At 39.3% G+C, this 21301-nt stretch overlaps 1 protein-coding gene and 1 non-coding gene across 5 annotated transcripts in view; one reads left to right on the top strand and one right to left on the bottom strand.

The window, feature by feature from the left end:
- Positions 1 to 842: 842 nt before the first annotated feature.
- Positions 843 to 11691, bottom strand: LOC100739365 (protein NipSnap homolog 3A). 3 transcript variants are annotated; one of them, XM_084992906.1, is made up of 7 exons: positions 11614 to 11691; positions 8567 to 9856; positions 7741 to 8256; positions 5807 to 5968; positions 3642 to 3791; positions 1818 to 1904; positions 843 to 1726 (listed from the first exon to the last, which is right to left on the bottom strand). In XM_084992906.1, the coding sequence occupies exons 3-7, from the start codon at positions 7865 to 7867 to the stop codon at positions 1650 to 1652; spliced, it is 603 nt and encodes a 200-aa protein (XP_084849032.1). In that variant the 5' UTR covers positions 7868 to 8256; positions 8567 to 9856; positions 11614 to 11691; the 3' UTR covers positions 843 to 1649. The 3 variants fall into 3 exon arrangements, with proteins under 3 accessions (XP_084849032.1, XP_013849177.1, XP_003480606.1); XM_013993723.3 differs by having other exon boundaries at positions 7741 to 7951; positions 8586 to 9856; XM_003480558.5 differs by lacking the exon at positions 8567 to 9856 and having other exon boundaries at positions 7741 to 7951.
- A 6595-nt stretch (positions 11692 to 18286) lies between these two features.
- The window catches only part of LOC106509227 (uncharacterized), a 434083-nt gene continuing 431068 nt past the window's right edge, over positions 18287 to 21301 (top strand). For both annotated transcript variants that reach the window (XR_014825647.1, XR_014825650.1), the window contains exon 1: positions 18287 to 18424. This is a non-coding gene — a transcript (uncharacterized LOC106509227). The remainder of the gene's footprint in view (positions 18425 to 21301) is intronic.

Here is a 21301-nt window from a genome sequence, read left to right as displayed (position 1 = left end):
TTTACAATAAATGTTTTAGAAACCTAAAATGAGAGAGCTGTAAATGTAAACTATTAAAAGAGCTTAGAAGTTCCTGCTCTGGTGCAGTGGGTTAAGAATCCAACTGCAGGAGTTCCCGTCGTGGCGCAGTGGTTAACGAATCCGACTAGGAACCATGAGGTTGCGGGTTCGGTCCCTGCCCTTGCTCAGTGGGTTAACGATCCGGCGTTGCCGTGAGCTGTGGTGTAGGTTGCAGACGCGGCTCGGATCCTGCGTTGCTGTGGCTCTGGCGTAGGCCAGTGGCTACAGCTCCGATTAGACCCCTAGCCTGGGAACCTCCATATGCCGCGGGAGCGGCCCAAGAAATAGCAACAACAACAACAACAACAAAAGACAAAAGACAAAAAAAAGAAAAAAAAAAAAGAATCCAACTGCAGTCCCTTAAGTCACTGTGGAGGCATGGGTTCGATCCCCGACCCAGAGCAGTGGGTTAAAGGATCTGGTGTTGTGGCAGCTGTGGCTTGGACTCCATCTCTGGCCCAGGTACTTCCATATGCCATGGGTGTAGCCATTAAAAATAAATAAATAAAAATAGAAATAAAGGAGCTTGGAAGTGTCAAACCTAGTTTTATAAGGCAGAGGCCCTCAACTAAAATAGAAATGAATGGTATTTCAAGGAAAATCCTAGCATACCTGTAGCAATACTAAAGAAACTCTCCTGGGATTATTATCATGTTGTTTTCTTGATGTAACTTAACATTTACAGTAAAGGTGGTAAGTTATTACTGTCACCATCCTGTAGTAACATAGTAAAAGCTCCAGAGATGAGGCTATAAATACAAAACACAACTAAAATCCCAGTATGCATATGTAGGCTTTTATTAGGGCAAGCATTTCCATAAATATAAAGATCTCTTTAAAACAAATAAATGTCCCAAGGATCTTCATTAAATAGTTATCCAAAATGAACAAAAATTAACAGAACTATAAATGCACATATTTCAGCAAATACAAGTCTTCTGAAGTTTTTTTAAAAAACACAGACCTAGTTACTTTATTTCCAAATGAGTGACTAATAATTAATGTGAAAATATAATTAATTCAGATGATACAAGTGATACCGTACCTTCTCAAGGCAAAGAAATACATTTGATCTAATATTCTGATGAATCCCATTTAATGTTGTGAAGTAAATTTTACTGGGCAAATTTTTTTTTTTTTAAATCTCACCTAAAACAGACATGATCAAAAGATAGACATCATATATAAATAATTTAAAAATATTGTCTGGCACAGAAATGTAAATCATCATACGAATATAAGAAAATACTTTCAAGCAAAGGGTTGTTAAAATAGAGAACAAGATATTCTGAAAAAAATGAAAAATCAAGATCATGAAGTAGTGGCAATATACTTATATATCCCTGTAAGTATATATAAATATATATATTTCTAATATATAATAGACACCAAAATGCTGTAAGGAAAATGAAGAGAACTATCCTGAGGTGGTAGTGACAGAAGGCAGAGGTAGCATTAAAAATGCAGAGATGTAGCAAATTAACTTACTACTTTCTCCAAATAAAACTAAGACTTTCTTGGGAAAATTTAAGCACCATTAGCAGACACACTTTGCTTGTTCATGAAATGCTTTGTGTTTCAGTGGAAAATTATTTCAATGGCGAATATGATGTAGGAATCAGAAACATATTTTGCTGAGACACTAGGTAATTGACACTTTCCCGAACTGGAAAAAAAAAATCATAAGGCGGCATGTAAGGTTATTGATGAAATCAGATTTGTTCTAAGAATAATTCGTATCTAGAGAAGTAGCTCACCAGCTGCCACGACCCTGGGATCCTCGTGAGACTGATGTCTCCCGGCTGCACGACTGTCTGCACTCTCGTGCCACCAAAGAACGTGAACTGCAGGAAGAAACCACAGATTGTAAAGCCTGTGCCATTACTACAAATAAGGAATAGAGAAACACTAATCAGCAACTGGAAATCCTATTCTTTAAATCAAAGTAGTGAATATCAAAAAGGTAACATGAATGTGTTAGTATTAAGATTTCAGAGGGGTCAGAGATTTTGGAAAGAAATTTATAAATTAACTAGTCAAACTGATGTTATAGATGAAGAAACAGAAGCCTTTTATTTTAAAAAAGATTATAAAAAAACATGTTCACTACTAAAAACTGGCTGATTAAAAAGAAGAAAATAAAAGTAGCATAATCTTAACCCCCTGGAGAAAACCTCTATTAATATTTAGTGTATTTCTTTTAAAAGAGGAGTAAAATAAAATTAGGGTATTTTATAGTAATAGATTTTAAAAATCCAACAATGAGCATTTTCTATGTCATTGATAGTAATTTTAATGGCTTGGTGAATTCCTCCTTACACATAACTTTTTATCCCAATGTTTTTTAAAAGTTTTTTTATTATAGTTGATTTACTATAATGTTCTGTCAATTTCTGCTGCACAGCAAAGGGACCCAGTTACACACACACACACACACACACACACACACACACACACACACACACATTCTTTTTCTCACATTATCCTCCATCATGTTCCATCACAAGTTTCCCAATCTCTTATTGCTATACTACTTAAAATTTCACAGTATTCTATAAAATACTGAAATAAATGTTCTTGTACTTAAATTCTTTAAAATTTAAAAATAATTATAATGTAATACATATTTCCAACTTGAAATTTTAAATTCCTGGGTGAAGATCAGATGCTCAGCTCTGAATATGTTGGGTTGGAGATGGCCACTGGACATTCAAATAAGGAAGTTTGAGGAGCCAAATGGATGTAATGAGTCTTTCAATATTTTATTAGCTACTCCCAGTCATTTATCCTTCCTGATTAACTTCACATGCAGTTTTTTGGAATCTGCCACACAAAAAAGTCTGAAATTCTCACTATAATAACTTTCAACTTTAAAAGTTAAATGTCCCAAATAGATTTTTATTAAATAAAGGTATATAAATTTATCTATCTGCTATATATATTTGAAGTGTTAGAAAGTCATTATCATGTGTAAGCATTATTTCTAACATATATTAGAAATAATATAAATAATATATATATAAATATATATGACATTTTGGTCTCCTTTTTCTCATGTTATTCACACACACACACACAAACGACATAGGAAAATAAAGACCAAAATGTTAATAGTATTAACATTTAGAGTTGTTAATCTCAGTAGAAAATGCTCCCCTCTTTGGGCATGTCCTATAATTTAGTATTTGCAAAAATATATTTTCTTGTTTCATTCAGAGACAGTCTCTCAACCCCAAATAATGCTATCTTTAAAAATCAGTAAAAGTATATAGAGAGGGAAAAAAATTTTAAAATAGATATTTTCTTCAGGCTATTTGCAGCTTTTTAACATCAGTTTGATGTATCATGGAAAAACAGCAGCTTAGCATTTGGAAAAGACTTCATAAGATGTTAACTTTCTAAATAAATAAGATGTAAAATGGATTTTTTTCAACCCTTAAAATAACAAAAAATCAACATTTGGCACAAAAAATTAAAATAAATGCCATAATGGAAAACAGAGTCAAAATGATTGGAGGAATTAGTAGATCACCAAGATAGGAAGATGCTTTCAACTTCATAGGAGAAATGCATAATCATACCTCTGTTGAGTGCTCCATATTCGGTGTGGAAAACTCCAACTAGTTTTGAGTAACCTAGATCTACATGGGCATTAACTGCCCTTTTAAATGCATCACCCCACAGGGCTGGCCCTCCTGGTTTCATCTGAAAAATAACCAACTCATAGACTCCTAGAGTAGGGAAAAAAACAATTATTTTATAAGATATAGTTAAGAAATTTTTAATCAGGTTAGTCTGTTTCCAGTTTAAGGTTAATCTACATATATAGATTTGGAGGATCAAATGTATAGAAATGTTTATGTATACATTTTTAGGATTTCTTTGCATTATTTTTCTCTGCTTTTATGTTTATAAAGTCCTTCTCCGTAAGCATGAGTTGTTAAGCTTATCATATAGAACAAAGAAAAAGGAAACTATATTCAACTATTATCCAAAAGAATTTTAGTCCATAAAATTAGTTATTTAAAATATTGAGAATATGATAGAATTAGGACTTTTGAGCTGCCTGCACCTACACTTTTAGATAAGAAATGATTAAGAAAATTATGTTCTGATCTCTGTATTTCCTTCCTCTTTCCAATTGTGAGAGGAAACACTTTTTTGTTCGTATAATTTCACCCTATAAGACTCCATTTCTAATAGGAATACCCAACAAACAATGGATACAAAGTGATGTCTTAGTTTTTGAGGGAAAAAAAAAATGAGAGAGATAGTCATGTTGTTTCTAAATATCCAGGCAAACAACTGAAAAGCAGTTTACCTGCTGGTCAGAAGTGTGGGGCAGGCAGAGAGAAAGAAACTAGAGGACAAGTAGATTAAAGAAATAAAATGAAAAAAGTACAAATACTAAAGAATCATGAACAACACAGAGGCAGAGAACCTAGACTTGACACTGTTCTAGAAGCCTCTAAGTTCATTTAGACAGTGTGAAGGCTGAGGGGACAGTCTAGGTGGATAAGGATCCAAGTAAGACTTTTCGAATCTCTTGTAATTTAAGATACAGTACAAAGTTGGGATTGTGGGGGAAATCAAATAAAACAAATTAGTTTATGCTTTTTGAAAATCTGACTCTTGTTTAAAATAAGGGTGAGGTAAATATTTCCTAAGTCAGTAAGAAAGTGAAATCAACCAGAAAACACATTTTTTTTCTTTTTTCCAGCCACATCTGTGGCATACAGAAGTTCCCAGGCTAGGGGTCCAATCATAGCTGCAGCTGCTGGCCTACGTACGCCACAGCCACAGCAATGCCAGATCTGAGCCGCATTTGCGACCTATGTGGGAGCCTGTAGCAATGACAGATCCCCAAGCCACTGATGGAGGCCAAGGATCAAACCCGCAATTCTCACTGACACCATGTTAAGTTCTTAACCCACTGAGTCAACAATCAGAACTCCCAAGAAGATAAATCTTTAATAATTACTTTCAAACTGAGAAATAAAAAATAACAACAAAGTTAAACTACTGTAACACAGCTGAACAGTTTAAATTAATTCATTCCCTCCAGAAAGTCTTATGAGCAAAGACAGAACTAAGGATTTTAAGATTAACTGTAATTTGTGTAAAACAAATACTTAACTATGACAAAATAATACTCATTATCATTCACCTACCTGTATGTGTTTTCCATGTTCCAAATCCCCAACTTCCCAACCTTTACTTCCCATGTCCATTTTGTATACTTACACCTAAATTTTAAGTTTTTCGAAATTGCAAAAACATTTCATTATTTAATGCTCATTGTTTAAATAATAAATTTGAACTGAGCAAAGAGCTCAAATGTATTTTTATCATTGTAATCATAATATATTCCTTTTTCCCCCCTTATGGAACATTAGTTTTTATAGCTTAAAGTCTTTAGTATTTTCTCCATCAAAATTGAAAGTGATTAAGAGGGAAGGACTTGGGAGTTCCCATTGTGGCTCAGCAGAAACGAATCTGACTAGGAACCATGAGGTTGTAGGTTCAACCCCTATCCTCACTCAGTGGGTTAAGGATCTGGCATCGCTGTGAGCTGTGGTACAGGTCACAGATGTGGCTTGGATCCCTTGTTGTTGTTGCTGTGGTGTAGGCCAGCTGCTATAGCTCTGATTAGACTCCTAATCTAGGAACTTCCATATGTCTCGGATATGTGCCTAAAAGGCAAAGAAAAAGAAAAAAAAAAAGAAAAAAAGAGGGAAGGACTTACCTTCTTTAGGAGGTTTTTCTAATTTGCACCATGGCACCAGATAAGTAATTTCAATCTCTTGTTTATAAATATGAGCCAGATTTGGGATGAGAAATTTTTCTTGCCATTCCTTATCTTTGGCCACAGCTTCCCCCCGAACCTGAGATCTATGAGCAAAATTGTCTATGAGAAGAAAAGGAGTAAGAAAAAAAGAGATGTTCAATTTGAAGCATCTGTACTTTTTATGGGTTTCATTCAATTCAGCAAGTGTTCATGAGTACACATAAGGACACTGTGTTACATCACTAGAGATACCAACATAAGTACATGTGACACCTACCTCTAAGTTGCTTGTGGTCTAAATGCAGGGTAGCAATGTAAACAACTAATGTAATGTCATTTAATAATGGGTGTTAAGACTCCAGTACTTAGTAGGTAGTTTGAGACTTAGGTCAATTACTGAATCTTTCTGTGCTTGTCTCTTACTCTATAAAGCTGGGCTAATGATACAGTGTCAACATCCAGAGCTGTTGTGAGGATTAAATGAATTAGTACATGAAAGGCTCTCAGAGCAAAGTTTGATTATCGAGTAAATATTTAATATATATTATTTATCCTTATTAGTTTAGGCCTTAAAATTATAATATCAGTCTAGAGAAAGATTATTTTTATTTGGTAATACTGGTGGGGGATAGTCAGGTTAAGGTACAACTGATTTAAACATAAGTGAAATTAATTTGCTTTTTCAGCCTCTTCTGTGAAGAACTAGCTTCCAAAGAAATAGTGCTGATTCTCTTACTTATTGTCAGCCATTCTTCTTACTCAGTACTATTTTTCCTGTTACTCAACCAGGTATATACATTTCCTAACTTATAGGCTTTGCAATAATATATTTACTATTAGAGCCTCATAAGACTAACGGTAAAGAGTTTTCTATGGTTCATCTTGGGGATAAAGAATAACATCTGTCATAGAGCTTAAGTAAGTTATATCACAGCCTTACTAGTAGTTATTTTTATTAGACATAATTCTATTTGTTATACATTACAGCACACATTGTGTTTTCATGGGGTTTGTTCTGTTACAAGTGGGAAACCCTCAAAACTATGACCATGTTAAATACAGAATGAGCTCTGTTCACATTAAAGTACATGATGACTATCAAGTTTGGACACTTGACAACCAGAGACCAAATGAAACTATCAAAAGTTCTTTGGATATCATCAAGTCCTATACAGACTTCAGAAAGACAAGAGGCTGGAGTAACAAACATTCTGGGGATTCCCATAACCTGTTTGTTATCTACTAAACCAGCTGAAAGTCAACCTCTGTATGGGGGGAACTCTGATTGCTTTGCCCTACTTCCCTAGTGCAGCATACTGACAGTGAATTCCTCGAAACCTCGGGGTCCACAAATGAAACAAGTGGTTCCCTAAACTTAACAGATTATTCAGCCTCAGAGTTGGGTGGATGAGAAGTTAACACTTATCCCCATCAACCTCAACTACCCTAAAGCCCCTCCCTGTTTGAATTGTTTCTACCGAAATCCTGATATGCAGCCACAGATTCAACAAGAAAAAATAATTCTCCCTTCCTTTTATGATCTTAACCCACTTGGGCTCTTGCAATCACTGCTTTTAATTTTTCATAAATCATCTATGAAACAAACCATTCTATATTTTTTTCCTGAGCATTAAAGGCTAGTTCACAATTTCATGACTTGAAATATGAGATGTAACGTTTCCCCAGTAATGATACATAGGGATTTGGGCAAAGGGGAATTAGAGGTACCAGCAGGTGGAGGAATCACTGAATTCATTTTTCTTCTTGTTGTTGTTCCTCTTTTTAAAAGTTTAATTTAACCTGTGTGTATTTACAATGATACAGATTCCAGGTCATGCAACATTTAACAGAATGAAAATCTATACTGAATACTTCAGCTGGAAAAATCATACCATACTTCCAAATGTGAAACACTTTATTCATTCTGCCTCCAAATTCTACAGTCCAGAATCCAATCAACTCAGAGTGAGCTGTCCGAAGATGTATGTTTTTCTTTACCTCTTCCAGAAACTCATTCATCTTTGAAGGTTTAAGGCAATAAGTACGAAACTCATAGAATGTTCTATCATATTGTCTGGGGCCTGTAGCAAAAGATGAACATACCTGAAGAAAGAGAAGGAAAATTTAAATATGTTGGGACCTTAGGGTTTATAACATTATAAGCAAATCTGAATCTGGAAATAAGGGACACTCATTAGACTCATTACCCATGTTTGTATCTCTGTTGTCATCTCTCCTTAGAATTTGTGTAGAGAGATGTTAATAAAGATAAGTACTCTTAAGTGTGCTGAATATACAGCTACTGTTTCCACCAGGAGTCCCTTAGCCACCTTCTCATGAAAAGTTAATCTTAACAAGGCACTCGGGTCTTACTGAGAGTCCTTTACCCAAGAACTACAATTAGGATTCTAGGAGTTCCCGTCGTGGCGCAGTGGTTAACGAATCCGACTGGGAACCATGAGGTTGTGGGTTCGATCCCTGCCCTTGCTCAGTGGGTTAACGATCCGGCGTTGCCGTGAGCTGTGGTGTAGGTTGCAGACGCGGCTCGGATCCCGCGTTGCTGTGGCTCTGGCGTAGGCCGGTGGCTACAGCTCCGATTCAACCCCTAGCCTGGGAACCTCCATATGCTGCGGGAGCGGCCCAAGAAATAGCAACAATAACAACAACAACAACAAAAAAAGACAAAAAAGACAAAAAAAAAAAAAAAAAGGATTCTACTAAATTACAAATGCTTTACCTTATTTAGCCCATATTCCATTTTTAGTCAACACTCCATGTGTTAAAGTTATGCATTTAAGTGAATGCTGTAAAAAATACAGGTGTTTTGGCAGGAATAATGGAAATGTATTTACCATAAAAAAACCTTTTTTAAAAACAGAAATCGCTATTCAGGTCAAAGTATTTTCCAAATTCAATGAAATAGATCACTGGTTTTATACAAAATAGGGCTGGAACGTAACTAATAATAAAAGAATCATAATCTAGTAACATGGTGGTAGACTGTATGAATGCTCTAAAGGATACATCAATGGGTAAGAACTGTCTGCATCATCATTAGGTTTAATTACAGAAGCAATGTGGAGTCGGTGTTTAATCCCTCCATGTATACCAGGTTGATGGAAATATCCCTTAAGAACTATTAGTTCTTTTTGTATTAGATATATGTTCACTATGTAAATTTTTGTTCTGTTTAATCTCTAGAGTTTTAGTGAACTTAAAGAAATGCCTTGCCAGAAATTATCCACTATGTGAATCTGTGTAAATACATATATTCACAAGTACACACACACAGTGTTATGGCATTTGTGTTTATTAGTCCCATTTTATGGTAGGTTTGGTTGTCATGTACCAATATAAGCATATTAATCAATCAGAATTATCTATTCCAAGTTTCAGTACAGTCAAAGCTATACATAAATGAAACCAGTAGGCTCCTTTCTCTGACATGTTTTTGGTTTTAACACACAACTGCCTATATATTTTACTGTGTATGTCAAACTTATAATTATCTACTTGAGTCATTCCACTAATGAGCCCCTTTGAGTTACGCTCCTGTTGCCCAAGTATCTAAGCTTAAAAGGAAAGCAGATATTCCCACCTAAAACAACTAGAGGTACTCCTACTTTTCATGGACATGCTTTTTTGTGTCATTTTAATCAAATCTTAATAAACAATGGCCTGGTATTATGGTTTAAGAAATATTATAAAATATACCAGGAAATGGGCCAGTGGGTTAACTGTAACTGCTTTTTTAGTTGATTATCAGGGAATTTGTATTTGCAAACAAAAATGTGGTTAAGGCACATAATTTTGTTATCTTTCACAAGAGTAAGAAACAGTAACCAGGAGAGGTTAAACAGCAGTGAGGTAATTGTTATGTGTATGGAGAGAGGCAATTTTTATTGCAAGCCAGAAACTAGAACTATGCTGGGGTGGAATCATGAGTGCTTCATGTTCGCTCATCTTCAAGTTAGGGTTCATTTTCAGCAGCAATAACCTCCAATTCACCTATAAGAGAGCATTTGATCGATATTTAGTAAAATCAAAATTTAAAATCAAGTTGTAAGGAACAATTCTTTGCCCTGCCCCAGCAGAGATTCAGGATAAAGACTATATTGCTAATCTAGAGTGAAGGTAAAACCAAGCAGGACCCTGTGCAGCTCCTGGCAGCGTTCTCACTTTCTCGTTCATAGGGAACAAGTTTCTTCCCCCAAGACCCTCCCTGAGGGCAGCTGCTAATCAGGGAAGGTTGAAGACGCAGAGACAAGGGAGAGCAATCAAGAAACAATAGTGCAGCCTAGGGCCAGGGGCCTGGTTTCCCCTTAAGGGATACAGGTAACAATACTCTATTGGAGCTCTTCTGCAGAATTAAAACTCCCCCCAAAATGGAAGATTTTAACTACCTGAGGAAGCATTCTCCATTTGGGAGAGAATGTCACAATTTGATAACCTTGAGAACTACAAAAGCTCAATCAGGAGAACATCTGAGGCCAGATTAAAGGAATACAGGCCTTACATCAACCCTGATCCTTACCAGCAATCCTGTCCTTGAACCACTGCTATATATAACTCCTTACCACATCCTCCTGAAATGCCTGTACCCCTCTGCCTGGCCAAGCAATGAAGCTATTCTCTTCTCTTTCGCCCAAAACTCTGACTCCAAGAGATTCAATTTGGCTTAGATGAACAGAGGCTGGGCTTTGGCAACAAAGGGGCCTTTATCGCTGTTCTTTAGTCTTCACAGAAAGTCAGTGTCTATGTAAACCCCCTTCTCATCCTTTCCCTTAAGAAGTACAGACCTAGACCTAAACAAAGCTCTAGGTTAGATTACTAGAATAGGCCCAGACAGTTCAAGAATTACTCCACTACAGATGCAAGAAAAAAGTGTCCTGCTGCTGTTTGTCTGATTGTGGCAGCTGAGATTGAATGGGGGCATACAGGAAAAATTGTTTCGTAACTCATAAATAACCTTGTGAACATAAAAGCCTACTCTACTTCAAAGAAGAAATTGAGTTTACCAGAAAAGTATTAGAAAATCATTCCTCTACACCCTTGCCTTCTGATTGATTCCACTTGTAAAAGCCTAAGGATTAAGTCTAGTTAAAGGCAAGCCAATGATGAAAAAAAAGCTGAATCACAAAAATCTATTTTGTACATTTCTCATCTAACTTTAAAAAAGGCTGCATCACATTTGCTAGCAGCTTCCTGACCCTGTCTGACGTGGGCACCTTTCGCAGGATGCCCGACCATCCTAAAGGGTGAAGGAGAAAAAAAGTTCAGCCAGTCTCTGGCAACAGAACTGGCCTCCCTCTTTTAAAGGATTTACAAAACTTCTGAGCATTTTGCAAAGAACCTCTAATAGGGGACTAGAGTGGGATGGATGGTCAAAACACAAACCAATGGAGAGTTCCAGAGTCTGTCGAGGCCCCAGTGCGATGGGTGTAAAGGCCAAAGCCGCAAACACGCAGCAGCTGGGCTCCAGGTGTCCTAGGACGCCTAGGCTAAAAACACCCACTGTCACCACGGCCTTCCAGCCACCGGAGGCAACAATAGCAGCGGGTCTTCTCCCAACGGCTCCCGTCCTCCTGCTGCTGGCTCCATGGTCCCCGCTTCCAGGTTCTGGGTCTTGCTACAGAATGTGGGCAGCACCACAAGGCTCCCACGTCTGAGCGGTCCAGCCGGAAGGTGCAAACCCACCGAGACGCCCTTCCCTTCCCCTCCCCTTCCCCCTGGGGACGTTTTGGGCGCGTCCCGGCGGCAGGTACCTGAGGCGCCAGCGTCCGCGGGGACAAGGCCCTAGCCAGGCCGCTTCGGAGAGCAAGCATGGCGCAGCTTGGAGGTCTGAGAAGGACAATGGCCAGTATTCGTCCTTAAATTCCTCCTCCTGTGGCTTCCGGACTGGCAGGCGCAGCGACTCGGCGACGGGCGGATCAGGCTGGGGGGGCGGGGCTCGGCGGCTCAGCTCCGCCTCCGGCCGAGGGGCGTGGCCGGGCTCGTCCTTCTGCCAGGAGTCGGCAGAAGGCTGGGCCTCAGACGGTTTGGTGTCGCCTCCAGCCTTAAGGTGGTTTTTGTTTCTCCACCGATTTTTAGCCCCAGCGTCAGAAGTGACTTTAGAATCAGCTGCATGCTGAGTCGTCCCTGTACCATCAGTCTGGGCCCATCACCTCATCTCCATGTGGTATTACCTACCATTGATAAAAGTTCTGTGTACGCCTACTGGGGAGGCAGGGTGGGTGCCTGTGTCATGCTTTGCTTTGAAATTGTGGACGTGTTTTGCTGGTGTTTTTGTTTGTTTGCTCGGGGGTGCTTCTCCTTTGGCTAAAGACCAGTCAGTCTTCACTTTTGGGCATTAAGTGCATTCTCTTTCCCTAGCTTCACCGCTAGCTATGACCTTGTTAGGCTTCTAAAAATGATATAGATTATATTTCTCAGGGGCTCAGAGGAATGGGGACCACCCCAACTGGCTTCGAAAATTCAAAATTTAATACACAGAGTCAAATAGTTTATGAATAGCCTTGAAAGCAAAACAGCAGACCTCTGATCTTGTCTTCCTTATTCCTGATATTGGGCCCTGGAGTAAATACTTTCAACATTTTCAGCTGTTTCTTGTAGTGCTTGTTTTTCTTTTTAAAATTTGTATGCGTTTTCTGGTATTTCTTGATATTTTCAGTTATAAATCTTGTCGATTGTTTGGAAGATGAGGATTTAAGTCTGATACATATCATTCCCCTCAAATACACTTCCTTTCTCAATCTGATAATGTTTACATTAATAATATTAATATAACATTGTTAATTTAATTATATTGATGTTTACGCCTTTATTACTAACTACATTCCTTTTTACACACAAAGCTACAAGCATAATGTAACTAAACCCAATTGCAGAATAGTCCCGTTCATGCACACATTAAAGTAATATTCCTTATGTTACTAAGACGGGAATGATTACAGGGCTTTCCATTGTGGTTGTCTTGGTTGTGCCTGGTGTGAAGACTTTAGAATCATCTATCCAGGGGAAGGGAGGCTTTTTAGAGTTAGTAATTCCTGAGAAGGTGAGTCAGGTTTTTTTTGGTCATGGACGTCCATAGCATCTGGACTTGGACCGGATCTTTGTTTTAATTTATTTAATTTAATTTCTAGAATTAACTATTCCCTTATTCAACCCATATGAATTATGTTCATTTATGCTTCAGATAGTTTTCCAAACACTTGGATACAGAGGTGAACAGAAGTCAAAGTTTATGTTCTCTTGCCACTTCCAGATTAGGGGGAACAGATAAACAAATGGAGAAAATATATATCAGAAATTAATAAATATAATGAGGAAAAACAAAGTAGGGTATAGAGAATAGAAAGTGCTGGAGGGAGGTAGCAGAGACTGCTAGCCATTTCCCAATAGCCATTCTTCTCCCACTCTACCTTTTTAAAAATTAGCGATAGACCCCCTGCAGCTTGGTGCAGCCTTGTGTCTAAGTCCTAGCCAGTGATATGGGTTAGTGCATTTATGACCTCCTATAAGTGATGTTGTGTAGGAGAGGTGGTTGTTGCCCTCTCTTATTTCTCCTTGCTGGAATATGGGTGTAATGGCTTGAGTTCTTGGAAACCACATGCTGAAGATGACAGAACAAGAAAGACGTAGCCTAGGTTCTGACGTCACAGAACACTACACTAGGAGTCCTGGACTGACTGTCTCAGGATTTCTTTTTTACATGAGAAGTCATTTTCTAGTTTAAGCTACTGCCCTATGGCTTAAACCTGTGTTCTTAATCAATAGGAAAGTGACTGTTTCTTTTAATTTCTCTTTTTCATGTGTTTCTATTTTCATTATCAGTCATTAATTACCAAATTCTTTGCTAAAAGAATAAATTTTCTTTTGGTATGGTTAAACCCATTAATGAGTTTATCAGTTTCATCCTCTAGAGTTATCTTTTGGGAGTCCTTTGTTCCCTTGTTCCAGTGTGGACTAAATATTTTCTATGATAGCATGGTAGTAATTCTGGGATCTCCTTTGCCTTGTGTTAGAATTCCTGCTGCCAGGATTTGGTAGCTTTTTTTAAACACCTAATTTCAGGAGAGGGTACATGGGAATTAAACTTCTGAGATTTGCATGTCTAAAAATGTTTTGTTCTACTAAAACTCTTGATTCCTATGTTGGTTGGGTATAAAATTTTACATTGAAAAGAGTTTTTCTTTCTATTTTATTTTCAAAGCCAATTCTCCATTGTATTATAGCTTCTAGTAAGAAATTCATGGCATTCTGCTTCCTGCTTCTTTGTCTGTGACTTGTTTCTCTTTCTTTGGAAATCTTTATGGTTTTCTCTTTGTTCCTAGTGTTCTGAAATTTCACAATTGGGTGTCTCAAGTATGTATTTTTTCCAACTATTGTTCCTCACTTAGTATACCCTCTTAATCTGGACACTCTGCAATTATGAAAAAAAAATTGTGTTTCTTTGATTTTTTTTCTTCTCTTAGCAATCTCTGGAACATCTATTATTCAGATATTCTGCCTCCACTTTATCTTCTAATTTTCTCTTTCTACTGTTTTACAATACATTTTTTGCCTAGATTTTCTGGGGGGTAAAGTAGCACAGTTTTGTCTTTTAACTCATCTGTTTAATTTTAAACTTCTACTTCCACAGTATTTCCAAGAGCTCTTTTCTTTTAAATCCCTTCTCTAGAATATTTCTTTATTTCTCTCTTTTCAAAAATAATATTCGTTTCCTGAATATTGTTTCAATATTTCTATCTCTGAAAACATTCATTACAGGTGTTTTAATTAATATTTTAGTTCTCCCTCTCTTATTTCTGTTTCTTTACAGTTTTATTAATGTTTTCTAGAGTGATAGAACTTGGAAAGCTCTTCAAGCATGGGTGGGCTTGTCAAAAAGTGGGGTTCACTGTAGAGTTTTCTTCCTAGGGTATTTCATTGAGGGGAAATAGACCCATATGTTACCACCTGTAAATTATTTCTCTTAGCCTATTCAGTTACTATGGTGAGGAAACTTCCAGGGCCCCATCTGTGAGTTATAAACCTTATTGCCAATTTCCTTTGAGGAGGGTAGAAGGCTAGATAACTCAGTGTTTGGTAGGGAGCCATTTGCTTAATTTTCTTGTTTATGATGAGTTTTGACCTCTTCAGCTGTATCTGGTATTCCTGAATGTGCTTTAACCTCAAGAATGCTTTAAATAGGATAGGCTAAACTACTATAACAAATAGACACCAAAACATCTCAAATACAATAGGATTTTATTTCTTATTCCTTGAAGATCTAAAGAACATCTTTGTTGGCAAGCAGCTCTTCTATACATGGTGAATTAAAGACCCAGACTTCTCTGCCCTGTGGCTTTGCCATCCTTGGAGCCCCATCATCAATTGCATTTAGTCAGCAGAAAGGGGAAGAGAATTTCTGAGGGGAGGGGAAAACACCTGCCAGATAGTGAAGAGTAAAATTCATGACTATAACTTAGAGAGGGAAGACATTAGTAAGGACTAACACAATCTCCTACTTACTTTCTCAGGTTTTAATTATCTGAGAGTCAAAACATTTTTTAAAAAATTCCATAAAGTTCCAAAGAAGAAAAACTTGAATTTGCCATGCACAGGCAAATTTACATGGCATTTACATTTTACATTTTATTTACAACCATTTACATATCATTTGCATTGAAGTAGGTGTATTATAAGTAATCCAAAGATGATAAAGTTTATAGGAGGATGTGCCTAGATTATATGTACATGCTAAAATGTTCTATGCATGGGTTTTGATCATTGCAGATTTTGGTATCTGTAGGGGTTCTGGAACCAATCCCCTGCCAATACCAAGGGACATCTGTACCATAACTTTATTTTTCCCCATTGATATTTAAGTGTTTGTTTGTTTTGTTGTTTATTTGTTTTTGTCTTTGTGCATACCCACAGCATATGGAGATTCCCAGGTTGGGTCCAATCAGAGCTGTAGCTGCTGGCCTACAGCACAGCGACAGAAACACTAGATCTGAGCCACATTTGTGACCTACAGCACACCTCATGGCAACACCAGATCCTAACCCACTGAGCCAAGCCAGGGTTCAAACCTGCGAACTCATGGATACTAGTCAGATTTGTTTCCACTGAGCCACGATGGAAACTCCAATATTTAAGTGTTTCTTTATTTTATAAATAATGTTTCAGTGAGTAACTGTATATTTCTCTTTGGTCACAACTAGTAAGTTGAGTTACTGAGTCAACTTCACTAGTTTTGCTTATGTGCTCTTTATTATTTATTTATTTTTTAATGGCCACACCTGGGATACATGGAAGTTCCTGGGCTAGGAGTCAAATTGGACTTGCAGCTGAGGCCCATGCCACAGCCATGGCAACACCAAATCAAAGCCGATTTATCACTTACGCTGCAGCTTATGGCAACACCAGCTCCTTTATAATCTGCTATGCATGCCTCAATAGGAACCCTAGCCACTGCAGTTGGATTCTTAACCCAGTACACCAGAATGGGAACTTTTTTTGCTCATCTTTATATTAGTGATTTGAAGCCCTGACGAAAATGTAGTAGAGAATTACGTGATTTTTTTTGGTGGGGGGGGGGTCTTTTTAGGGCCATACCCACAGCATATGGACATTCCCAATTAGGGTTGCACTGCAGCATATGGAGGTTCCCAGATTAGGGGTTGAATTGGAGTTGTAGCTGCTGGCCTACGCCATAGCTGCAGCAATGCCAGATCCAAGCCACATCTGTGACGTACACCACAACTCACGGCAATGCCAGATCCTTTAACCCACTAAGTGAGGCCGGGGATTGAACCTGTGTCCTCATGGATACTAGTCAGGTTCTTTTCCGCTGAGCCACAATGGGAACTCTGCATGGTGATTTTCTGAAAAAAAAATAAATAATTGAAGTATAGTTGATTTACAATCCTGTGTTAATTTCTGCTGTACAGCAAAGTGATTCAGTTATACATGTATATACATTCTTTTTAAACATATTCTTGTACATTGTGGTTTATCAGGAACACAATACAGTTCTCTGTGCTTTGCCAGTGAGACCTTTTTGTTTATCCCCTTTCTGTATAATAGGTTACATCCGCTAACCCCAGCCTCCCACTCCATCGTCAATGGACATTTAGGTTGTTTCCATGTCTTGGCTATTGTGAATAGTACTGCTATGAACGTAGGGGTGTGTATATTTTTTTGAATGAAAGTTTTGTCTGGATGTATGCCCAGGAGTGGGGTTGCTGAATCACATGGTAATTCTATACTTAGTTTTCTGAGGAACCTCCAAACTGTTTTCCATAGTGGCTGTACCAATTTACATTCCCACCAATAGCAAAGGAGGGCTCCCTTTTCTCTACATCCTCTCCAGCATTTGTTATTTGTAGCCTTTTTTTTTTTTTTTCAGGCCGCGCCCATGGCATATGGAGGTTCCCAGGCCAGGGGTCCAATCGGAGCTGTAGCTGCCAGCCTACACCACAGCCACAGCAATGCCAGATCGAAATCAAGTCTGTGACCTACACCACAGCTTACGGCAACACCAGATCCTTAACCCACTGAGTGAGGCCAGGGATCGAACCTGTACCTCATCTGTGACTTGGGCTGCTACAATAACAATGCTGGGTACTTAACCCACTGTCCTACAAGGGAACTGCTTTACTCATTTTAAGACATAAAATGAATCCTGCAATTGTCCATCACTGTTTAGCACATCGATCATAAAATGCAGACTCCTTCCCAGGCCGTGTCCTCTGGCTCCTCCCTCCTTCTGGTCCTCATCTCCCATCACTCTCACAGTTCATCACATCCCAGCCCCATTGCCTTCCTGTTGTTCCTTAAACATAGAAAGCTCATTTCTTCTGAGAGACTTTGTACCTATTCTTTCTATTGCCTTTGCTCATAGTGTTCTTTCCCTGAACCTTTCCCTGGCTTGTTTTCTAATCATTTATGCCTTGGAAGAAGCTATCACTCTTTCAGGGAGGGTAGTCTCTCTTCTCCCCATACATTGTCCCCTTATTTTGCTTTATTTATGGCTAAGTGATACACTTGTTTAATGTCAAATTTCTCTATAGTACTGCAAACTCTTTGAAGGCAGGGACTTTTTCTTATTCACCTAGACTTTAAAATATGCAGAACAGTGTTTGGCATATAGTAGATGCTCAATGAATATTTGTTGAGTGAAGACATGGATGGTAAATTAGATTGACTGAATCCAATATGAGCATTTAGTCCCTCTATGTGTTCCATCATCCTTAACTGTAAAATGAGTTTTTAGCTTAGAATCCCATGGAGGGGGGCATCAAATAACTAGATGGTGAGGTGATAGATGCATGTTTGCAGTTGTTATTGATTGGTCCTGTCCTCTGAAATAGCAGGAGAGGCCAGGCCTCCTGGGTGATCCTACCTTTGGTGTCCCTTGGCAGAGACAAGCCCTGCTTGGTGGGGGAGAAGGAGTGGATCACTGCCCCAGTTCCCCAGACCATCAGGGACCTCTTCCAAAATGGGAACTGGACGATGGCGAACCCCTCCCCTGCCTGCCATAGTAGCCATGACGAAATCAAGAAGATGCTGCCTGTGCCTCCTCCACGGGTGAGTCACATGGTATGGATGTTCAGGTGGGGGTGCAGGGTGGGCTGGGAAGAAGGACTGGATGACACATTTTGAAGTCAGCCTAGTTTCCTTGCTTGTTTGAGATAGAACCAGAGCACCGTGCTCTGCACTGGTGGGCTGTGGAAGGCGTACTGTGGCCTCTCGCACAGTGATAGCGTCATAGGACAGACTGTCACAAGTCCCCTTCATCTCTGCCGCTGCCACAGATGAGCTAGTGACCTTGTTCAGGCCACTCTGAATCCCCGGGCCTGTCTCCTCCCTGCCGATTTGGGGAAGCTGGGCAATGAAACTCTGGGTCTTACAACTCTGACGTCCTGAGACTCTGAGTGACGGCAGCAATTCTGAGCCATGATTTTTTTTTTTCCGAGAATGATTTCAGGAAGAGGCTTGCTTGTGGTGTCTCTCTGCTGCTTTGCCAGCATCCAGGTTGCAGGGTGAAGAGAAGTAATGTTAAATGTTGTGAGAACTCAAAGTAGACCTGGCTACCTCTCCTTAAAATAACATCTCTTCATCAGTATAACTCCAGTGAACCTAAGAATTCACTAGGCATGGTCACTGATGCTGCTCCCTAAAAACCTTCTGTAACCATGAAGAATGATACTTCCTAGTCTGTTGCTTATTTGTTAAGAATAATTTTCTGGGGAACCCCTTGGCTTGGCATAAGTGAATGGCCATGCTGAGGGCAGAATGGGCCAGGCCTGGTGGTGGCTGATGTAGGTGCTTAGGCCCTGTGAGCAGAGTCTAGTCACACTGTGGTACATGTTTTGAGGGACAAGTGTCATTGTTGTCCTTGATTTGTTTTCTGTCCCAATTTTGACCCATAAACAGACATGTGCTTGTTTTTTTTAAATTTAAATAACTTATAGTTCAGTCATATCTCATTAAATATGGTGGGTTTTATTTTTTATCTATTATTATTTTTTTTTATGGCCACACCCATGGCATATGGAAGTTCCGGGGCCAGGGATTGAACCTGAGCCCCAGCTGTCCCTTACACCAGATACTTTAACCCACTGCACTGGGCTGGGGATTGAACCTGTGCCTCCACAGCAACCACAGCTGCTGAAGTCAGATTCTTTTATTATTATTATTATTATTTTGTCTTTTGGCCTTTTTTAGGGCCGCACTTGTGGCCTGTGGAGGTTCCCGGGCTAGGGGTCTAATTGGAGCTGTAGCCACCAGCCTATGCCAGAGCCACAGCAACGTGGGATCTGAGCCATGTCTGCAACCTACACCACGGCTCATGTCAATGCCGGATCCTTAACCCACTGAGCAAGGCCAGGGACCGAACCTGCAACCTCATGGTTCCTAGTCGGATTCGTTAACGACTGCACCACAGTGGGAACTCCTAAAGTCAGATTCTTAACCCCCAAGTCACAGTGGGAAGTCCTATGGTGGTTTTTAAGTTGTTTTAATGCAAAGTTGAGTCTCATATCCTAGTTACCCTCTTCTCCCACATCAGATTCCGAGAGGGTCCTATGGATTTAAGGATGATTTTTTAGGCTTTTTATATGAACCCAAGAAATATCTGGATGGGGGAAGTGGTATCAAAACCATTCATTTTCCCTGCTTTTCAACCCATTTGTCCCTGTGGGTTTTGAAGGAACGGGTGGGACTTGGGAAGAAAAGAAGGATGAATCCTTGAAATCCATTCATAACTCTTTGAAAATGAGCTAACTTACATGGATGCCCCAAAGCTAGGCTCTCTGAGCGGAGTTGTCTGGGGCCCCTATAGTGGCCCTCATGCTGGGAGAGAGCCAAGGTGTGTGTATAAGCCCTTCAGGCTTCTTTGGTCAGTGTCCCTCACTATGTGTCCTGATTCCCCTTTGTTTGCCTTGAGACCTGAGTTCAGGACTAAGCCACCATGGCTGGAGGAGCATCTGTGAGATGAATTGACTATTCTTTCTTCAGTATCTCAGATGTTTCACTGTCTAAAAAGCCCAGGACCCACCCCTTTCACCATTTAGTTTCTATTACCACTCTGGGCAGGAACAATAGGAGTTAAGAGGTTGTCAGAACCCAATAGAGGAGGCTGAGGTAGAACTTCCCCAAATCTAACATTGCAGTTTATTAAAGAAGGAATTCACCTGCATGGACATACTCACACTGAGTCTGTTGTAAAGAAATACTGTGTTCTGTACTCTCAGTGTTTTGATGTCAGGCTGGTCTTTTAGGTATGGTGGGTTTTCTCAGGATGCAAGTGCTTGTCAGTCACTTCCGGTCAGAGTTAAGGATGCCATCAGGGAGGTGAAGGAACACTCGAATCTAGGCAAGGTGCAGTATGGATCCCAAGACATGTCAGAAAAATGGGCCCAGAGCTGCTGGTACATGGGAATGGCTGATGAACATTTACATAAGTTTATTGATTAAGACTTTTAAAAACAAAGTTATCAGAGTTCCCAGCGTGGTGCAGTGGAAACGAATCCGACTAGGAACCATGAGGTTGTGGGTTCGATCCCTGGCCTTGCTCAGTGGGTTAAGGATCCAGTGTTGCTGTGAGCTGTGGTGTGGGTTGCAGACGTGGCTCAGATCTGGTGTTGCTGTGGCTGTAGCCTAGGCCGGCGGCTGTAGCTCCGATTCGATCCCTAGCCTGGGAACCTCCATATGCCACGAGCATGGCCCTAAAATGACAAAAGACAACTAAATAAATGAATAAATAAGTAAAATAAAAACAAAGTTATCACTGGCATTTCATGATCTTATACCTGTCAAGACCGCTACAGTTAATACTTGAAAGTGTAGATCCTGTATGTGGAAAATGGCAATTACTGTTTCTGCTTATCTCTTCCCGAATATCAATATAGGTCACTAGGAATTTTACAAGACCCTCTCTAATGAGTATATAAGACTGTTCTT

The sequence above is a fragment of the Sus scrofa genome, chromosome 1 (genome assembly GCF_054392235.1).
Source record: "Sus scrofa isolate SSC_HxYL_T2T_F1_AM1 chromosome 1, Sscrofa_HxYL_maternal_Yorkshire_Landrace_v2.0, whole genome shotgun sequence".
Lineage (NCBI taxonomy): Eukaryota > Metazoa > Chordata > Mammalia > Artiodactyla > Suidae > Sus > Sus scrofa.
Note: the sequence above shows the minus strand (reverse complement) of the source record. Positions and strands in the feature narration are given on the sequence as shown.